This window comes from Elgaria multicarinata, chromosome 10, assembly GCF_023053635.1.
Source record: "Elgaria multicarinata webbii isolate HBS135686 ecotype San Diego chromosome 10, rElgMul1.1.pri, whole genome shotgun sequence".
NCBI lineage: Eukaryota > Metazoa > Chordata > Lepidosauria > Squamata > Anguidae > Elgaria > Elgaria multicarinata.
In genome coordinates this window covers 29,102,998-29,123,379 of record NC_086180.1, presented here as the reverse complement: position 1 = coordinate 29,123,379, position 20,382 = coordinate 29,102,998, and the positions used below count along the sequence as shown (strand labels likewise).

The window sequence follows — 20,382 nt, the reverse complement described above, 5'->3', positions numbered from 1 at the left end:
ACTGTTTTCAGTGATCTTACTGTTTAAACTAAACCAAGCAGCAGACACTGTTGGAAGCTACCATCTGGATGTGCAGTACCTGATGAGATCAGAGTCATTCTAGGGCGGATAGAGGGAGAGAATCTAATGGTGTGTATTCAGGGGAGAAATGATAGGACTCTTCAAGTACTTGAAGAGTTGTCATACAGAGGGCCAGGATCTCTTCTTGATCATCCCAGAGTGCAGGACATGGGATAATGGGCTTGAGTTACAGGACGCCAGGTTTCAGCTGGACATCAGGAAAAAACTTCCTGACTGTTAGAGCAGTACGACAACGAAACCAATTACCTAGGGAGGTCACACTAGAGGCATTCAAGAGGCAGCTAGACAGCCATCTGTCAGGGATGCTTTAAGGTGGATTCCTGCATTGAGCAGGAGGTTGGACTTGATGGCCTTATATGCCCCTTCCAACTCTACTATTCTGTGATTCTATGATTCTTTGTTATGGAAAACATACAAGTCAGGAAGTTAGACAAGAACTTGATTATCTCTCTCCAACAAGGACAGAACAACAATAAGAAACTCCAGACTTTACCCAGACATCCTCATCATCACACTTCAGGGAAGTTCTCTGTAAGAAGATGTCAGACTGTGGGGGCCTGTGTAATATCAATAGGTGAAGTGTTCCAGAGAGTGGGTACTGCAACACTAAATGCTACAAGAGCTCCTGAGGCAGCCCTCTGGAGCATATGGCACCCTCAGAAGTGCAGGGATATAAGGAGTGAGATGGTCCCTGAGTTACAACTAAATCCAGTGCCACCTAGTGACTAAACTATATATTGACACTATTCAGATATAGGACTTAATTAAAATAAAATACTCCATCTCTTCTGAAAGTTGTGTCTTGGCCTTCCTCCCCCTCTTTTTCATGTGGCTTTTTTTGCTTTTTGCTTTGGGCTTTCATTTGGGGGAGGGAATTCTGTGATTTTGAATTTTGCAGAGGTGTTTGCAACGAAATGGGCAAGGAAGAATTTTGTGTGTGTGTGTGTGTGTGTGTGTGTGTGTGAATCCTATAAATCTTCTGTAAGCTTTTTGTGTTTGCATCTCTTTTATACTGGGAGTGATCTTCCTGGCATCCAGCTTAAAATAAAGAGTTTCTTGTTTAAGTCATTTTTTATTAGTAAAACAAATCACTATGTTAAAAAGACACGAATTTTGAAATCTCTTGGCTAGAATGATCAAGGCAATTTTTCTTGGGCAGAGATTCTGGAAAAAATTAGGAGGTCTCAGTTTACTCCTTCTTTCCTCTGTGGTAGTAGAGAAGCCTTGGAAACTAGGAGATGAATAAAATATCTTGAATATTGTTCATTAATCTCATGATTCATGCTGCAAAGTTTAATTGATAGGTTAGATTAATCCAAAAGGCCTGTTGTTTGATGCTCTGACTTTGCCCTCACCACAGTGTGGAAAACTGGGAACAGGTGACCTGTGTGCCTGCTCAGTCTGCTGTCCAGGTGCTAACTCCTGATGGACAACTTCAAGATCCCTTCTCTTCCATTTTATGCATCTTTAAGCTTGACTTGAACTGGGCACCCCTTCAAATAGAGGGCTGTTCTCTGTAACTAGGATACATGGCTACGCTAGTTGCTTGAATCTAGTAACTGTTGTCTAGGAATGTGTCTTCATGTTCATGAGACCAAAGAGGAACTCATTAACACAAGTTTCTAGCCTCCCTCAGGAGTGATAGTCTATTAGGACTGTTGGCAAAAAGTAGCTGACTATAATATGATATCCTGTTGTTTGGGAAGCTGCTCTGCACACGCTTTTTGCAACTGTGTTTGTGTCCGAGCTTCACATATTTCATATATTTAGTGTGTGTGTGTGTGTATCATACACACACACACACACACACACACACAAGTTACAAACACGTTGATGACCACAGTAGCTATGGTTTTGGTGAGTATATGACCCTGTAGTTTAGTTTAGAGATAGAGAGATATTTTTCATTTTGTATGTCTAGAACTAACCATCTTCTGCTGTTCTTGTTGTGGTATTGAATAATTTTCCAGAGCGCGTGCTGACTGCGAATAGCTGGAAGCACACTGGTTACTAGCTCTTAGAGTCTTACTTGAGGAAGAAATCAAATACTCACTTCACTTTGTCAGTAAGAAACTTTACTGAAAACAAAACTTTTCCTTTACATATGGTCATAGGGATTTACAGCATACTTCACCAACAACGACAATGACAACAGCTTGACAACCTGATAACCTGACAACAACCTGACAACAAGATGCCTTTAAACATGGACATCTTAAATACATTTTCCCCTTGGCTCAATTAACCAATTGTCTCTATTCCAGGTCTTGCATGTAGACCAAACTGCCAGGCTCCGGTCTGGACACCTGCTGGCATTCCAGAGACAATTGTGCCAAGCACATTAACTCCATAAAGTCCTTTCTTTCCTCTGTGGAGAAAAAATATCCCAACAGTTCTCGTTGTTCTTTCTTTGTTGCTTCTTCTAAATTTGCCTCTCCGTTCTTGTTCTAGGTTCAGTGGCATTGCAGGTCGAGGATGGTAGCTGGAGCAAACTTCTACATTGTGGGCCGAGATCCTGCCGGCATGCCTCACCCCGAGACTGGAAAAGATCTCTATGATCCAACCCATGGTGCCAAAGTGCTGACGATGGCGCCAGGCTTGATAACGTTGGAAATCGTACCCTTCAGAGTGGCAGCATATAACAAGAAAAAGAAATGCATGGATTACTATGACTCGGAGCAGTAAGTTATTTTTTGGTTTTAAAAATTGAGGAACGTCCCACAAAATTCTTTGGGGATGGTGTTTGGGATTTGGTTTTGCATGCCAGCACGTCTCAGCATATATTAATTTGCTTCCAAGTAAATTCTTATTTCTCAGGACCCAGGTTCGGTTATTTTTGTCTGATTTGGGAACCCACACTCTCGGTCTCACCATTAGTAAATTTTAGTTTCTTGTATCTTCTGACCTCTATGTAAAGAAATCCCAACAACTTGAATCTCCATTGCTCTGAAGTTGTTTTGCCACTCTGGGTGGCCTTGGAATGGAGCCAAAGTGTGTTCCCGCATCTATAATAAAAAAATATTACTTGTCATGATAGTGTAGATCATGTTGCAATTTTCGTTTTAAACCTCTTCATTTGGGAGTTTAGTTTCAGGCTATATTTGATACTGTTGTACAACTTGACAAGTTTCTAGATGCATGTTTACATTTTAGTATGTTTATAATTACAGAAATTTCTCCATCTGTGATAAGTATATACTTGTCTAAAGCCCTTCTGCTTAAATCTTTAATCCTTCATTTTATCTATCCGCACTTTGCTGCTGTTTTTATGTGGAGTGCTGAATAAGAAGCTCATGGGCTCTAAGTCAAGCACAGTTTTCCTTGACTTTGGAGAGGGAGTGTGGCACTCTTAACATTCATGTGTTTATTTTTTTATTTATATTTTTTTATTAACTACATTATTATATTGCCCAATAGCTGAGGCTCTATGGGCAGTTTACAATTAAAAGTCAAGATTTAAAATTTAAAAAATTTAGCAATGCCATATAAAACCAAAATAAGTTATAGTCCAAGGAAAGCCTGTCTGAAAAGATATGTTTTCAGGAGACGTTTAAAGGATGTTACATTTTCTGCCTCCCAAACCACACGAGGAAGGGTGTCCCAGAGCACCTGCTGCCTTTTAATGTAGCACAACACAGTTTCATAACCGGAAAAGAGGACAATTTACATGTGTTCCTTTTTACATTTGCTGTGGAGGAAGATGCATTCTATAGTAGTTAAAATTGTTGTATTTTTAGTTCGTTTTTAATTATTATTGTTGCTGATTTTAAATGGTTCTAAATTCTTTTTGTTATATATTTTTAATTGGCTTTATTCTATTTGGTTTTTTATTACATATGTCACTCTGAAAGCTTTGGCTATAGAGTGACTTATAAATTGATTGAATGAATGAATACATTTAAGAAAGTCTTAACATTTTAGGCAGTTTCTGAGAGACAGGCAAAGTTTTTAGTAGCATCTTAAAGTATTCAAAATCTTTTAAAACAAAGAAAACGATAATGAGAGAATTGGCCTGCTTTATACTATTTATTTTATTTTATTTTTTTGCATTGGTGCAGGATAGATATAGAAGAGAATTCAAACACACATTCTCACCAATGCAGGCTTTACTTTCATATTGTGGACTGATTTTAAGGGAGTCTATTTAAGCTTTAGAAGTACACATGATGAGTACTGTTTGGCTGCTTTTGCCATTGTTGTACTTAATGATTTCAGTGTTAGTTTTTATTGTTTAAACTGCTATTTTACTATGTATGTTTTTATTGCTTTTTATGTTTTAAACTGTTTTTATGTATTTTATGTTGTAAGCTGCCTTGTTAGGGCTTTTGCCCTGAAAGACGGCCAAGAAATGTTTTAAATAAATAAATATTTATTTATTTTATTTATTACATTTATATGCCACCCCTTTTCTCCAAGGAACTCAAGGTGGCATACATAATCCTCTTCCTCCTCTATATTTTATCCCCACAACAACAACCCTGTGAGGTAGGTTGGGCTGAGGGTCTGTGACTGGCCCAATGTCACCCAGTGAGCTTCCATGGCCATGTAGGGACTAGAACCTGGATCTCCCGACTTCCAGTCCAACATCTAGCCACTATGCTACACTGGGTGTCATAAATAAAATAAAAGGCTCTATTAGCACTGTAAATAAAGAAAACGTAAAAGCTAGAACTCTAAACACACAATTGACATCTAGTTTGCTCAGACACGTTTGCCTTATGCTAGAAACCTAATGCAAAATCAGGACAGATTCTGTCTCTTCACCAGCAGTCATACCAAGTAGTGAGTCAGAGTGAACACCTGTGAAAGTCAGGAAGGGCTGTGGAATGCTGCAATCCAGGCCAGCATCTGAGGACCATGTGCTTCTAAAACAGGGGTGGGGAATGGGCCCCCCTCTAGATATTGCTGGACTGCAGCCTCTGTAAGCCCTAGCCAGCATAGCCAATGGTGAGGGATGATGGAAGCTGCAGTGCATAAAGTAAAAAAGAAAAAAGATCTGGACAAATATCAAAGTTTACTCAAAAATATCCTTCTAAGAATAAATGAATTTATAAACAGAATAATAAAATGGCAGTGTATACAAATTCGCGAGAAAGTACAATCCAAACATTTTTCAGTTGCCGAACGGCAATAAAACAACTTCTAAACTCCGTGATTGCATACCGTGGATTTTGAAAGGCCGAGAAAACAACCTATTATAAGCGACCAACACTTTAGGTTCTCAAGAAGATGAACACTATCAATTGTCAGACACGTTTTGACTATGTAGTCTTTGTCAATGGTACATCTGAGAACTGAAACTTGCTTCAGAATGAACCCAGAAGATCCAGCATCCAAACTTATTTATATATATTCTTTGTTATGAAGAGAATTAGAACCTGTGTGACATACAAATTTCTCATGTCTGTAGTTCTTGAAAATCAGTTTAATAGGTTCGTTGCAGAGGTTCCATGGCACTGCTGTACATAGGGAAAAGGAGCTTGCAGGAAAGTGTTTGGGAATAATGTTACAAATATGCACACAACCGCTTGCAGCCCTTCACCTCTAGAATGTGTGGCTCGCTTTCCTAAAAAAGAGAGAAAGGTCTTTTGAGTTTCAGTTCTGAAACGCTTTTGCATTCAGCTTCTCAAGTGGAATAAAATCACTTAGGATAAACTGAACGGTGGATTAGGGTTTGTGGTTAGCAAGCCAGGACTTTGTATTAAAGAAGCACAGTTGCTAATTAAGTGCATATGAAAATTGTGAAATGTCTGACTAATAGAAATCATGCTGGGAAGTTTGTGAATAATCACTGATTTTTATCATTTCATATTTGACAAATTAAGTACTCCCACAGGCAAAGATTAAAGTGGCGCTAAGTACTTTTGAAATGGGCTGATTGACTTGCTGAAGGTACATTTGATAAAAAACAGCATTTGAGCCCTGGGTGGCTTGTATGCTTCATGCAGTATAAGGAGAAAGCAAAAGGATCTTTGTAATACTGGAACAATGCATTGTTTAAGAGTTTTGCACGCTCTCAATAGTTACGAGCTTCCTCTTCTTTTAGATAAAGAGTTGTTTAGAGCAAAAAAATTGAGATGCTTAAATGTGAAAAAAAATCCATCTTATTTTAATTCTTTGAAGAAGCAGCCGTCTCATAAAGTCTAGAACTTTGCAAAACTATTAAACTTTAACTTGGCTTAATAAAAAGTATTTATCACTTACAAAATGTCTAGCATTTACTAAGTTTAAAGAACTTTTAGATTAAAGAACAACACAGGCCCAGCCTGGCCCAAAAGTTTACAATCCAGTAGGCGTGATGCAAGGGAAAACAGAACAGGAAGGAAAGAAGAAAGAAAACAAATTCGGGTACCAATTTTTAATTATGGTTGAGATAGTATTTGGACATACGTGTGCAATTATAGCTACATTCTCAGACATCTGTTAGGGTAGCAGGAAGCATTAGGTGCAGCTGTTAGAAAGCAGGACCAGTAAACATGCTGTCCTTTCTGGAGAGGAGCCTCTTGCCAGTTTCTGGTAGTGCCCAATCAGGAAACGCGCAGCAGGGAATTGCCATTGCTGTATTTACCTTGCTACTTGTGTGTACACTAGCGTTGTTTGGCACATGGATAAGCACTCTGAATGTCTGGAAAGTGGATAAATTATGCTCTTGGGGTGCAATTCTATGCAACTTTTTTGTTTCAGCAGGCTTTTGGAACTATACTGGGCCTGTGTTAACATAGTTATTTATTGATTAAATTTATATACTGCCCCATTGCTGAAGCTGTCTGGGTGGTTTACAAAAGTTAAAAACAGTGAACATTAAAAGTATACAAAATTTAAAAACATCAAAAATATAAAAACAACAGTATAAAACAACAGTATCCATTTAAACAAAACAGTTCTGGGGTCCATTAAAAAAACAAACTTAGCATATGTTGTTAAATGCTGTTAAATGCCTAGGAGAAGAGAAAAGTCTTGAGCTGGCACCGAAAAGATAACAATGTTGGCACCAGGTGAGCCTCATTCCATAATTGGGGGGGCACCACTGAAAAGGAACACCAAACAGGTTGCAAAGCAAAAACAATGAATAGTCTTAAATGCTAACAAATTTATCATGGCGTACACTTTTCTTGCACAATCAGATGCATGGGGTGTTCTCCTGAGTTATAGGTTGACATATGTATGGGATGGGTGGGGATTGTAAACAGTGAGGTCAGACTGAATTGACCTCACCACTCACAATTCTCCCTCCTGCAACTCTGTCTGTGTGTGTGTGTGTTTTTATATCTATATCTTGGGGTAACCCTTGTAACTTGGGATAACCATTCATGCATCTGAAGAAAATTGGCTGCAGTCAGCATAAGCCATCATAAATGTTAGTCTTTAAAGTGTCACAAGACTCTTCATTGTTTTTTGCTGCAACAGACTTACACAGTTACTCCTCTGGAAATTATTTCAAAAGCATTTTGCCACGAAGCACACGCAGCTGCTTTGTAAAGCGCTGTAATTTCAGCTCGCACAAAGGGCATGTCCCTCTGGCCTGAAAATGCAGAAAAACTACCTTGCTATATAAATAAATGACTGTGCGCTCTGGCCTTTTCCATCCATGAGGCACAGTGGTGGAAAAGCATATTTCTGAGCAAAGTCTTCCAAGTGGTTCTTAATTAATTAGGCTGTAGATGTGTTTACTGTAGCTGGATTGGAAGGAAGATGGCTGGCAACATGTGGAAGCAGAACTTTCATTTTGTGTGGTGTCTGTAGCATGCAGCACAGATGTAGGGTGAAATGTTCTCAGGAAAAAGGTGCCGAGGGAGCTGTGCTTTAAATCTGCCTTCAAAGGGAAGGCATGCCAGCCGCCCGGGCTTCACACACAGAACTTGGCGCTCTGGGGGAATGTACGTCTTTAATTGGTCTGCTCCCCCCCCCCCCCCATTTAATCAAAATGTCAGAACATAACAAACTTGTAAGCTTTTATTGTTCCATTTTTCCTTGCCAGATAGCAGGTCATGCTCGGATTTTCTACATAAATATGGGTATCATCGCTTGAGGAATTTTTGATTAAATGAAGTACAACTTGAACAGTTTATTGCCTGTAGAGACAAGAGATATTAGCTCTGCTCAGGGCAGGGCTGGGTGACAGGGATGCAGCAGAGGGAGGAAGGGCTGTGAGTTCATCTCCACTCTTTTAGACTGTACAAGTTGATCCTTCTTTCTTAGAAACGTAGAAAGCTGCCTTATGCTGAGTCAGACTATTGAGCCATCTAGCCTGCTATCGTTGACACTGACTGGCAGCAACTCTCCGGGTTTCATGCAGGAGTTTTTTCATCTCTGCCTGTTGATGCTGGGGATCAAACCTGGGACCTTCTCAATGCAAAGCAGGTGCTCTACCACAGAGCTTCACCCTTCCCCTGGCTTAGTACCGTTATATCTAAATTTGAAAGTCTTCATAAAAATCCTGGCAGGCACCAACTTTTTTCTTAGGCCCATGTGCAAAAGACTGAGTGCATAGAAATCTGGAAAGTTGAAAATGTGTACAATCTTCCCACCCACCCTCATGGTCCTGGGATGCCGTTTAAACAATTGGCTAGCCCATTTTCAGATTTTGTATGTGGCATTTTGTCACGTGCCCTCCCACAAACCAGGGTGACTGGAGGTTTCCTCATAAAACGTGTCCTATGATTAGAAGGTTGACCTGTCATTCATATAACCCCTCTTTTCTCCTCATCAGTATTGAGAAAAAGAGAAAACATGCTGTCTGCCAATTTGGGTTGCTTTGGAGGAAAGCCTGTCGTGGAAGCACCAGAAACATTCTGAAGGGGCCCCATTTGGCTTTGGCTAAACAGTCCTAGAGAATAAAAGTTGTTCGACATACATGTTTCTTGCTTGACGACTACAGTTTAAGGGGAAAAGCTTTTACCTCAGTGGTAGAGCGCACGTTTTGCATACAGAAGGTACCAGTTTCAGCCCCCGAAACATCTCCATTTAAAAGGAGAGGGTGACAGGTGATAGAAAGACCTTTGCCTGAGACTGGAGATCCGTTGCTGGTTAGAGTGGACAATGTCATCCTAGACAGAATAGTCTGACCTGGTCTAAGGCAGCTTCCTTTGTTCTAATGGTGATTGCATGCGTGAACTGGCTATCACAGCTCAAACACTAAAGCCAAGAACTTCTATGTCATCTCGCACAGTACTTCTTGATGAAGGTGGTTCACATGTTCAACTGCAAGCCCTGAAGTGATGAACACATGTGCAAGTCATCTGAAAGAAATTACTTGCTGGAGTTGAACCAATAAATGGTATTAAATGTTTAGGTTCTTGAGTTCGCCAGGACTCTTCACAAGCAGGATGAAAAACTAGCTCATCCTCCAGCTGTGTATGGGGCAAATTTAATTACAAATACAAATACTTTATTCCTCTTTTGATAGTGATCTAATTCCCCAAACATTGAGCACACAATACCATTGATAAGTATAGAGATACAGGACATTGAAATGCCCCAAGAATCAAAGAACTCTGTTCAATCTATTTTTTTTTAATATTCAAAGACTTCAATATTCTAGTTATCAGTTTGGACTTCTAGAAACTGCACAGTTTTCTTTCAAACATTTACTTCTATGGTGAAATAACCTGGGTTGTCATTTCTGAGGCTCTAAAAATGGTCTGTACTTGTGCTATTAATCTGGAAACTTGTTAGTCTTCAGATTTTCTAATGATACAAATTAGCTATAGCTACTGGACAGTAGACAGTTGTCTGTGTTGCATAGAAAGGTTTTAATAAAAGCCATATTAACAGTACCAACAGTATCTTGTGCTGTTTGATTCATTGTTAGTTTGCCGGCAGGGTGGCGGGGGACATCGTTAACTGCACTATTTAATTCTGTCTCAGATCTTCCTTTAAGCTTCCTTTTTGTATTTCCTAGTATAGCCTATCCCTCAAATTAAGATACATTTTGAATGGCAGGCCAAGTGGAAAATAAACTGTTTCTTATTAATATGTATTATTAGATATCCTTTTGGCTGTTTCTGAAAGGCTGCAGAAATCTTTATTCCTCGGGGATCTGCATTCAAATACAGTTGATAGCCATTTTTTTAAAAAGCATACTGTAGTGCGACCTGGCTCAAACTGAGCAATGTATTTATTTACTTTATTTGCAAATATAACAATATTTTTTTTAAAAAAAAAAAAAAAGGCGGGGGGGAGCCACCAAGGAAAGAAAAAAATAAGGTAAAAAAGAAAGAACATAACATAAACATATCCATACATAAAATTACTTTATAACACCATTAATAAAGAAAAGGAGGGTGGAGGGAATGGATCTGACAATTCTATTTCAAATAGACACTTTAATATGAGCAGTCCATATATCTAAATAAGCATCCATACAAAAGTGACAGCTGTAGGAGAGAGGGTCAAATGTAACAAGACCATTGATTGAATGATAAGTAGTTGGTGGTTATCCTTACAAGCTTGAAGTATGTGTCTCGTTGCAACTGTAATGGCCTCTTAACAAATTTCTGTGGTGTCCAAGCAGAGCTATGTATAGTTCTATCCCACAGTAGCTGAATTGCTTTCACATATTGGGCCCACAAATGAACAGGTTGCAGAACAGTTTCAAAACAGGTGAACTATCAACATGGCAAACTGAACCTGTTAACAGTTGAGCAGCAGCCTGAAGTTTCTTCAAGGGCACCACTATACAGTTCCATTGGTTAAGCATAAACCTACAATCAAAGAATTATGATAATCCAAGCTAAAATTGGATTCAAAATAACGATACTGGACATTGCAACTTCATACCCAGGTAATAGAATTGAGGGTTATGTTGCTTATTTGTTGCATAGAATGTGAGAGACTGTAGTTCTTTATTTGTTAAGCTGTGCTGAACGTTTAAGCAAACAACTTATCCCTACATGGATTTGGCTTTCATTGTTCCCCCTCTCCCCGTCCCCATCCCCCCCCCGAGCCACATCCAGCTGAGGTCAGCATCTGGCTTATATTTCAAACAAACCAGCAGAGGATGAGTAAGAAGTAGATGTTGCAAATTGAATAAATGGAGTCGGTAAAAATGTTGAATTTTATTATTATTATTATTATTATTATTATTATTATTATTATTATTATTATTTATTTATTTAGCACCATCAATGTACATTATGCTGTACAGATTACACAGTAAATAGCAAGACCCTGTCGCATAGGCTTACAATCTAATAAAGTTGTAGTAAACAATAAGGAGGGAAAGAGAATGCAAACAGGCACAGGGAAGTGTAAACAGGCACTGGGTTATTGCTGGGTTAATCACTAGTGTTTCAGAGTACTTACATATTCTTGTCTCTTTGCATCCTTGCTCTTGGAGAATGCATATTTTTATTTGCATTAATATCCAATCTAACTACATTCTGGTTGTGTTGCGCTTATGGGGGTGACCATTCATGCAACAGTTCTTTTGCACTTCTAAAAAATAACCCCAGAAACAAGTGGAAACACTCATTTCTGGATCAGGTCAGGTCAGAGGAGCTCCGCTGACTTGCCCCGTTCTGGAGGTATTGTCAATCTCTAAATTTCTCTAATAGTTCTAAAAAGTCACTCGGTTTCATGGGTCTTGCAGCAATGAACTCCATATCGCTTCTATTAGTAGGTCGTATGGTTAAACTTGGCAACCTATGTACTAACGGAAAGGGTCATGTGGTAGAGCTCATGCTTTGCATGCAGAAAGTCTCCAGTTCAATCCCCGACATCTCCAGGTAGGGCCAGGAAAGAATCTTGTCTGATCCAGTGGAGATCCACTGCCAGTCACTGTTAATAATACTGGGCTAGATGGACCAGGGTCTGATTCAGTATAAGGCATCTTCCCATGTAACAGAATATGATAAGAATATATACTAATAATGAACTCCATTCTCTGAGTGTGGACCCTTATGGTAGCCAAAATGGCACCATCCACATACAAGAGGGGAGGTAGCCAGTTCAGGGGGAAATTTGCGGAAGTACTTTTTTTTTTTAGAAACCTCCCCCACTCCCAAAATAACAGCCCAGTGAAGACACAACATTCTCATTGGCATCTTGGAATGCAGCTTGTCTGTTGGAGGTGGAGAAAACAGGAAACCGGGAGATGGGGATAAAATGGAGGATCCTGGAAAAGGCACGGTTCAGTGGCTGGCATCCTGAACTGAAGCACTCCATTTTGTCGTGTATCCCCCTTGTCTGCATGATTTTTCAATTGTGTGTCCCAATGTGCATAGTGAATCTCACAGTTTATACTGCTCAGCTGGAGCACTTGTGGAGGAGAACGTTATATTTTTTATGTACAAACCAAGTTTCAGTGAAACTGTTAAATCGTCCTGCTAAAATGCCTTTCTTTTTCCTTTCCTTTCAGCTCTGAAGATTTTGAATTCATTTCAGGAACTCGCATGCGCAGACTGGCTCGAGAAGGGCAAAATCCTCCTGAAGGTTTCATGGCTCCTAAAGCATGGACAGTGCTGACAGAGTATTACAAATCCTTGGAAAAAGCTTAGGCTGCTTATTAACTGCAGAAGCAACCTTTGAGGCTTGATTTATTAACGAGAAGTGTGGGGGGAGGGACCACACAGTCACCGTTTGGCACTGCTTTGGGGAGTGTCTGTAAGGAAGTTTCCCCCTAAAAAACAGACCTTTTCTCCTTAACTTAGCATCATTTTCTGCTTGTCTTATGGGTTCTATTTCATATTGGCCCTAACAAACGGCTGGTTTTAATGTCTTCTCTTTTATTACAGTTAATATTTTTGCGGCAAGATTTTTAAATCTTGACTTTTTCAAAAAAATATTTTTATGCTTCTGTGCCCTGCAGTTCTCCATGTTGTTCCAACATTTTTTTTCTTCCTTTCACACGATTTAATGTAGTTCAGATTTGCTTTGTTTTTTTTGAGGAGGGGCGTTGTTCCATATTTTTGCTTTTCATAGTTTACAGGATAAATATGGCAATCTTGATTATATGAGCTAGACATAGGTGCTAAATGTAATCAAAACGAAATAGATTTTTTTTAAAGATACTACACTTGTACTTTTCTGTCAGTGGTCTTTGAAGTTCTTGTTTAAATCTCCAAAACGGACTCCAATGGTATTGCAAATTAAACTTTCTTTATGGAATGTGTGTTTCATTTGTGTAGTCTCTTTGTAATAGTGTAAAGAGATCTGGGAAATACAACAAAACAGTAATTTTGAAGTTGCTGATCTTTCAGATCCAACCCCCCCCCTCCCATATGTTTGTGGTAAGTATAGTACCATTGCTATTTTTAAAAGTGGTGTGGCTTTTGTTTTTTCCATTGTTTGACATTGTGTTAATATTTTTCAGTTGCTGAAGACTTAAGTTATCACTTCTATTGGTTGGATCTGAGTTAGGCAGCAATCCTATATCCAGTTACCTGGGAGTTAGCGCCATATGAACTCATTGGGACTTACTTTTAAGTAGACACATATAGGATTGTTTAGTCACACTTTGGCATGGCAGAAAGCTGTGACAGATACATACCACCTACTTCACTGATACCTTCTTTAACCTATCTCATTTCCCTATTCAAAACACGATGAAAGAGGTTCCAAGCATTAACATAGCGGGAACTGAATGTCTATTTTAACATCTCCTTGACATCATAGGTGATATAGTTAGGAGTGTTGACTTTTTGCTAATTACTAGCTCCCTACCACTTAACAGCAAACTTTGTGTCCTCAGAGTATGCTACGGTAATTGTACACTTCAGTTAGTAGTTTTAAAACCAGTGCTGAAAGCTGGGCATAGGTCAGTAGCAGAGTGCACCTCTTCACATATTGAAGATCCCAGGTTAGTTCCTGGCATCTCCAGGTAGGGCTGGGAAAATTTCATGTCTGAAGAGAGTTGGTGGTGGACTATACAGAGCTAAATTAACTAGTGGCCTCAGTATAAGGCAGGTTCCTGTGTTCCTTCCAAGTCCCGATGACTTAATTCTAATTCACTAGGATAGCATATTACAGCTGTAGGTGCATAAAAAAAGCTGAAATAAACCACGCAGTATAAATACCAATGAAAGGGAGAACGTGGCCACACGACGTTTTCTCCATGCATTTCACAATTAAATGAGCAATTAAATGAATTGTGGCCAGAAATATGGCAGTGCAACCCTCGTGTCATATCCAACAAAAGATTTGAAGAGGACGAAGGTGGATAGAATGGATTCAGAGTCAAAATTAGCTGATATTCTGATTGGGTAACGTCAGAAAGAAAAAGACAGCAGTTAGGATGCTGTGAGAGGTCTGCAGTACTGTGGTTAAGAATATGCATATGTCTTCGGCTCAATTCCCGGTGTCTCTAGTTAAAAGGATCTCAGGTAGCAAGTCTGGGCAGGATTTCTGCTTGAAACCTTGGAATAGTCCAAGTCATAGACAGTGTTGGACTACATTCGTCAGTGTCTGACCCTATATAAAGCAATTTCATATAGTCATATGAACGTCATAAGAGACTCATGCTCTTGACAGAGTTTGCTTAGTGTAAAATGCTGGTAAATCGCAGCATTGTGTTTTTATCCTGGTTGTACTTTTTATATTGTATTTTGTAATGGTGTTTTTAGACTGTTGGTTGTTTTATTATGCTTTTCATGGTTTTAATTTTTGTGAACTGCCCAGAGAGCTTCAGCTATAGGGCGGTATAAAAATGAAATAAATAAATAAGATTTAGCATTGTCAGGGTTGAACCCAGGGGCCTTGAGATTTTTTTTAAAAAATTACGTTTTTATTGATTTTCAATATTAAAACAACTTTACAAACAATGTTAACATAACTTCATGGGTAAGTATACCAAACCATACATTATATAATACATTTCGTTATGATATTTTTCAACTTCCGGAAGAAAGATACAGAAATATACAAAGAATTTGTTTTTTTATCTCATGCAGGTAAGTTCAATTAGTTATCAATATACTTTTTTTCTTATTCATTGTAACCACAAGTTTTGAAAGGCAGCTTGGACTTGTATTGTGGCATCATCTTGAGTTGTGTATGTAATAAATTCCCCCCAACCAGCAATGAATGTTTCGCTTTTTTTCTGTCCCCTCGACACTCCTATTTTTTGTGTTAGTTTTTTTGATAGTGCAAGCTCCCATACTATATTGTACCATTTTTGTATCATCAATCCTGTTGCATTTTTCCAGCATTTGGCTATTAATAATTTGGCTGCTATCACCAAAAAACATATTAAAAATCTTTCTTAGTAACAGTTCATTAGTATCTTTGAATATGTGCAAAAGGGCTAATTCTGGGGTCACATTAATTTCTGCTCCAATTATAGTAGAAACTTCATGATAGACCTGATTCCAGAAGTTAGCAACTCCTGCACATTCCCACCACATGTGTTGAAATGAAACAGCCAATCCACACTTTCGCCAACAGAGTGGTGCCCCTTGAGATTTCTGGTGACTCCAATTCTGAGCTGGAACAGCTAGATCACAGAACAGGGCAGAAATTTCCCAAGGCCTTGACAAACAAATGGCCCTATCTGAGTTGCCACCCACCCCTCCACTGTGGGGACCCAAGTTTTCAAGGAGGAGGATTTGAGAGATGCCAGGAGTATGTCGTAAGTTGAAGCAGGTGGACTTGGGACTCTGCCAGGATAGCCATTCTTGGAAGCAAACATAGAAGGGAGCCACCCAAAGAGAAGGACGTCACTGTGAGGCAGATCTGACCGTCATTGTCCACGAGCAAACTTATGGCAACTTTAGTACCCTATGGATTGTCTTCTGTAATAGTGGTTTAGATCTTAGAAGAGTCAGTTGGAGAGCTTCCTTGACTTTGAATTGTGGAAACGCTTACTGTTAGCATAATAAAGCTGTAAAAGCTTGAAGATTCGAGTCTCTGTTTTGTTGATCATGAAGGGGGAGGATGGTCAAACATGACAGCTGCTTTATTCTAGCAATTGAAGATCCACCATTTCCTTAGAGCATGTTTGGGTGTTATATCTTGGATCTCGAGAAGGAAGTGATTCCTTTTTCTGGTTTCTGCATTACTTTTGTGAACCGCCCAGAGAGCTTCGGCTATTGGGCGGTATAGAAATGTAATAAATAAATAAATAAATAAATAAAATACTTCTGTCATGCCAGAAGAAAGTTCTTGCACACCTAACCCATAGTTAGGGATGTATGAGAAATTCATTTCAGTTTATTTTTGATCAGGTTTACCTAGGTGGCACCTTCTGGACTGAACATGGACTCAGAAGCAATGTGTGGTCAAACTCCACACATTTCTGAGTTTGCAATGTAATCGGTGGACCAGTAAAACTGCATTCAACAGCATTTATTTATTTATTACATCTTTATACCGCCTAATAGCCGAAGCTCTCTGGGCAGTTCACAAAAATTAAAACCATAATAAAACAACCAACAGTCTGAAAACACAAATACAAAATACAGTATAAAAAAGCATACACTTGGAAATGCACATGAAGAAATGTGTACTTTTGAAAAATGTGGTCAAATATGCTTTGATAAATGGGGAAAGAATATGTACATGTCAAAGGTGCACAATTGATGCGTACATTTGGAAGCATGCATGAAGCTCTGCTCAGATTTTCATGGAGAAAAAGCAGTGCTCATGATCTGATATGGACTTGAGTTGGAACAGGCTTCAGAACAGTGGAATTTGGAGAACTTTGGTGAGCTTGATTTCTCATCCCTGCCCATAGGGAGCCAATACAAATCAGTATCGTACTGCCTTTATACGAATCTATGGTGCGACCACACTTAGAATACAGTGAACAGTTCTGGTCACCACACCCAAGAAAAAAATATTGTAAGAGCTGGAAAAAGTGCAGAGAAGGGCAACTAAAACGATTAAGGGGCTGAAGTATCTCCCCTATGAGGGAAGGTTACAACAGGTGGGATTGTTTAGCTTGGAAAAAAGGAGGCTAAGGAGAGACCTGCTAAGAGGCATACAAAATTATGCATGGTGTGGAGAAGATTAGTAGGGAGACATTTTTCTCCCTTTCTCAAAATACTAGAACCTGTGGTCATCCCATGAAGCTGATTGGTTCAGGACAAATAAAAGGGACTACTTCGCACAGCACATAGTTAAACTATGGAATTCACTACCACAAGATGTATGGCTTTAAAAGGTGGTTAGATAAATTCCTGGAGGAGGCGGCTATCAATGGCTACTAGCCCTGATGGTTGTGCGCTATCTCCAGTATTTGAGGCAGTAAGCCTGTGTGGACCAGTTGCTGGGGAACATGGGTGGCAGGGTGCTGTTGCACCATGTCTTCATAGGTCCCTGGTTGACAGCTGGTTGGCCACTGTGTGAACAGAGTGCTGGACTAGATGGACCCTTGGTCTGATCCAGCATGGCTCTTCTTATGTTTTTATGTGTCTTACCTTGTGCTGGATGCATACTTCCACCCTCACTTCAGGCATTGCAGAAAAATCCTGTATGACTGCACTTCCAGTCATCCCAGTTAGATTTACTGCTCCAAATTGTTTCTTGCGAACCAGCAACATTTTCCATGTATTTCATCTGAAGCAGAATTTTTTTTTAATTGTTACTAACGCTGTTCAATATATAACAATCTATACAAAGGACCTCTTCTCTAGGATCTTACTAAATCTTTTCAAGTAATAGTTTTAGATTGCTAACTTCACATTTAAACACAAAATTCACAGTAGTGATTCTTTTTTTAATCCAGTCATTGCTCCTTACCAATGTGCTGAAATCCCCTTTTCTTAATCTTATGCAGAAGGACCATATGTCTCTTCTTATTCCACTGTAACCTTGGAACTTTTCTTTGTCCCTACCAGAAATCATTCTGACACATGAAGCGTGATTGTTTCAAGGGGTGGGTGGAAAGCAATAAAAGAATCTCCTGCTGGTTTTGAAGAACCCTAAAATCAATGAAGCAATGGGGAGGGGGCATCTCTTTTCCCTTCCTCCGAAACTAAAGTTAATGAGGTGGATGGAGTTTACTAAATCTTGGGGTGAGGAGTTGAAGAAGTGCTATAAAACCATTACAGTTCATCAATGAGATATCTGTTCCAGATGATGCTTTCTTCTCTAAACTACTTTAAGTGACGTCAATTATTCCCCTGAGGTCAACAAAAAACCAAAAGGCTAGGTATATGTGATTTTGCAAGATGGAGGCTCCAGGTTGTTTATTTTTAAAGCTATATAAATTCACATTGAGATTCTGAGGTCCTGAACTTGGATGGAGAAGTTGCTCTCTTAATGAAGATTAAGGATAGTGGATTAGATCTGGGATGCTCAGTTAGAGATCTTAAATTCTGGATTGCTCAGTAAGTACTACCAGACGTTAAACCGTTGCATACAGCTATTCAAGCCAAATCCTGGAGCCAATCCAAAGGTCTACGTTGCAAATAATACCACCAATAAAAATTGGTAAGGAGAAACCACAATGGATGTCTTCGTGGGTTTCAGTTTTGTTATCTTTGATTGTCTTAGGAGATTTGCAAGCAAAGCATTAAAATCTGTCCCATTGACTTTTTTAAAAGGTCACGAAGTGTGTGCTATAAAGACCCTGGTAAGCAAATGTTTTCATAGGAAGAAAGCTCAAAAGGATACTGTCTTTTGATACTTTGCTGACAAAGTGACATAATTCCTTTTTGGTTTGAGACTGAAGGCAGACTTGATTGGGCAAACGTGGGCTGTTTTTAATGGCCTGTATCTGGGAGACTTGCTTCTTAGGGCTATTTGTTGTAAAGTGACAGCATCTAGTGTGAGTGCTAAACTAAAGTACAAAACGAAAGACTGTTAAACTAAAGGATCAAAACCGAAAAGGTTCCCTAGGTAGATCTAAGAATCCTGGGCTGCTTACTTCCCTTCTCATTCTTAGACTAGTGCAGATATAATGCTGCTCCTGGGAGCCAGAGCAGTTGGTGGTTCACTGTGAACGATTTACTTCATTTGATGTAGATAAAGTTGATCACGTTCTACTTGTTTTGGATTCCTATATTAAGGCAGATCAGAGTGATGTAACCTCAGGAAGTGCTTATCTGATTGTTTTGGATGATTTTCAACCTGTGGATCTTGAGAATGTGAACAGGTTGTTTGGAGCAGGGAGGAGCCTGTGTACTCAACCCTTGCCCTTCTTGGCTGATTCAAGGTGAGACTGATGCTGTGGATAAAGGAAATGATTAATACATCTTTGTAGGAGGAGTTGTTCCCTCTTGCTTAAAAGAGACTGGGTTCAGAAAACACAATAACTAATGGTGGTTTAAATAGTTGACAGTTGGCTATTCAACCCACCATGGGTTATCATGTTGTGTGGTGGGAGTTTTTTTTAACTAATGGTAGGTTATTTGGCTGCAATAACCAACACAAATAACCAAAGCTGTGCAGAGTTGCCTATTTGAACCCCCATTGGTTATCATGTTGTGTGGAGGGTACCATTGGTTATTTCCTTGGCCATCATTTTGTCAGCCATAGAGTCACGAGGCAAGGGTGGTCAAAGTGGTGGCTGCTGCTCTAGTTCAGCTGGCAGGATAGATTTTCGGCAGCAATCGCTGATGGGATACAAGTGGGAGGACTGAGGGGAGAGAGAGGGTGGGGGTTGAGTGAGTCAACTCAGCATGGACTAATAATTAACTTAATGTTGATCCTAATCCACATCATGGTTGATTATTATCATGTTGTGTGGGGAGTACCCCCTAGATAAACAACTGTTGAGTTGAAATTTACTCCACTGTTAACTATCATGTTGTTTGAACACAGTCAGAGGCAGTAATAAGACCTTTATTAAACCTTTGCATGACTCAGGAGTTGTCTAATATAGGTAGTTTCAAATGTACCATCCTTGGCTAGGCTGATCAAGAAGGTGGTGCTATTGCAACACCAGACACATCTGGTTGAAACCGATTATCTGGATCTTATTCAATAGGGCTTTTCGCTGGGATACAGGACTGAGATGGCTTTGAATGCTTTGGTGGATGGTGTATACCAGGAATGGAATGTGGGGAACACATCTCTATTGATAGAGGTGTACAAAATTATGCATGGTGTGGAAAAAGTAGATATAATACTAGAACCTGGGTTCATTCTATGAAGCTGAATGTTTGGAAATGCAGAAAACATAAAAGAGAATACTTCTTTACACAGTGCATAGTTAGACTATGGAATTCACTACCACAAGATCTAGTGATGGCTGCCAACTTGAATGACTTTAGAAGGGGTTAGACAAATTCATGGAGAAGAAGGCTGTCAAGGGCTATTAGTTACTATGGTGATATGCCACCTCCAGTACAGAGGCAGCATGCCTCTGTATACCGGATGCTGGAGAACATGAGTGGAAGGGGGGTATTGCACTCATCATAT

At 39.4% G+C, this 20,382-nt stretch overlaps 1 protein-coding gene across 1 annotated transcript in view; it reads left to right on the top strand.

The window, feature by feature from the left end:
• PAPSS1 (3'-phosphoadenosine 5'-phosphosulfate synthase 1) overlaps positions 1-13,087 on the top strand; it is a 63,974-nt gene extending 50,887 nt beyond the window's left edge. Inside the window, exons 11-12 of the mRNA XM_063135384.1 lie at positions 2,533-2,762; positions 12,440-13,087. Coding sequence (XP_062991454.1) covers positions 2,533-2,762; positions 12,440-12,578 — 369 coding nt within the window. The 3' untranslated portion in view covers positions 12,579-13,087. The remainder of the gene's footprint in view (positions 1-2,532; positions 2,763-12,439) is intronic.
• Positions 13,088-20,382: the final 7,295 nt, after the last annotated feature.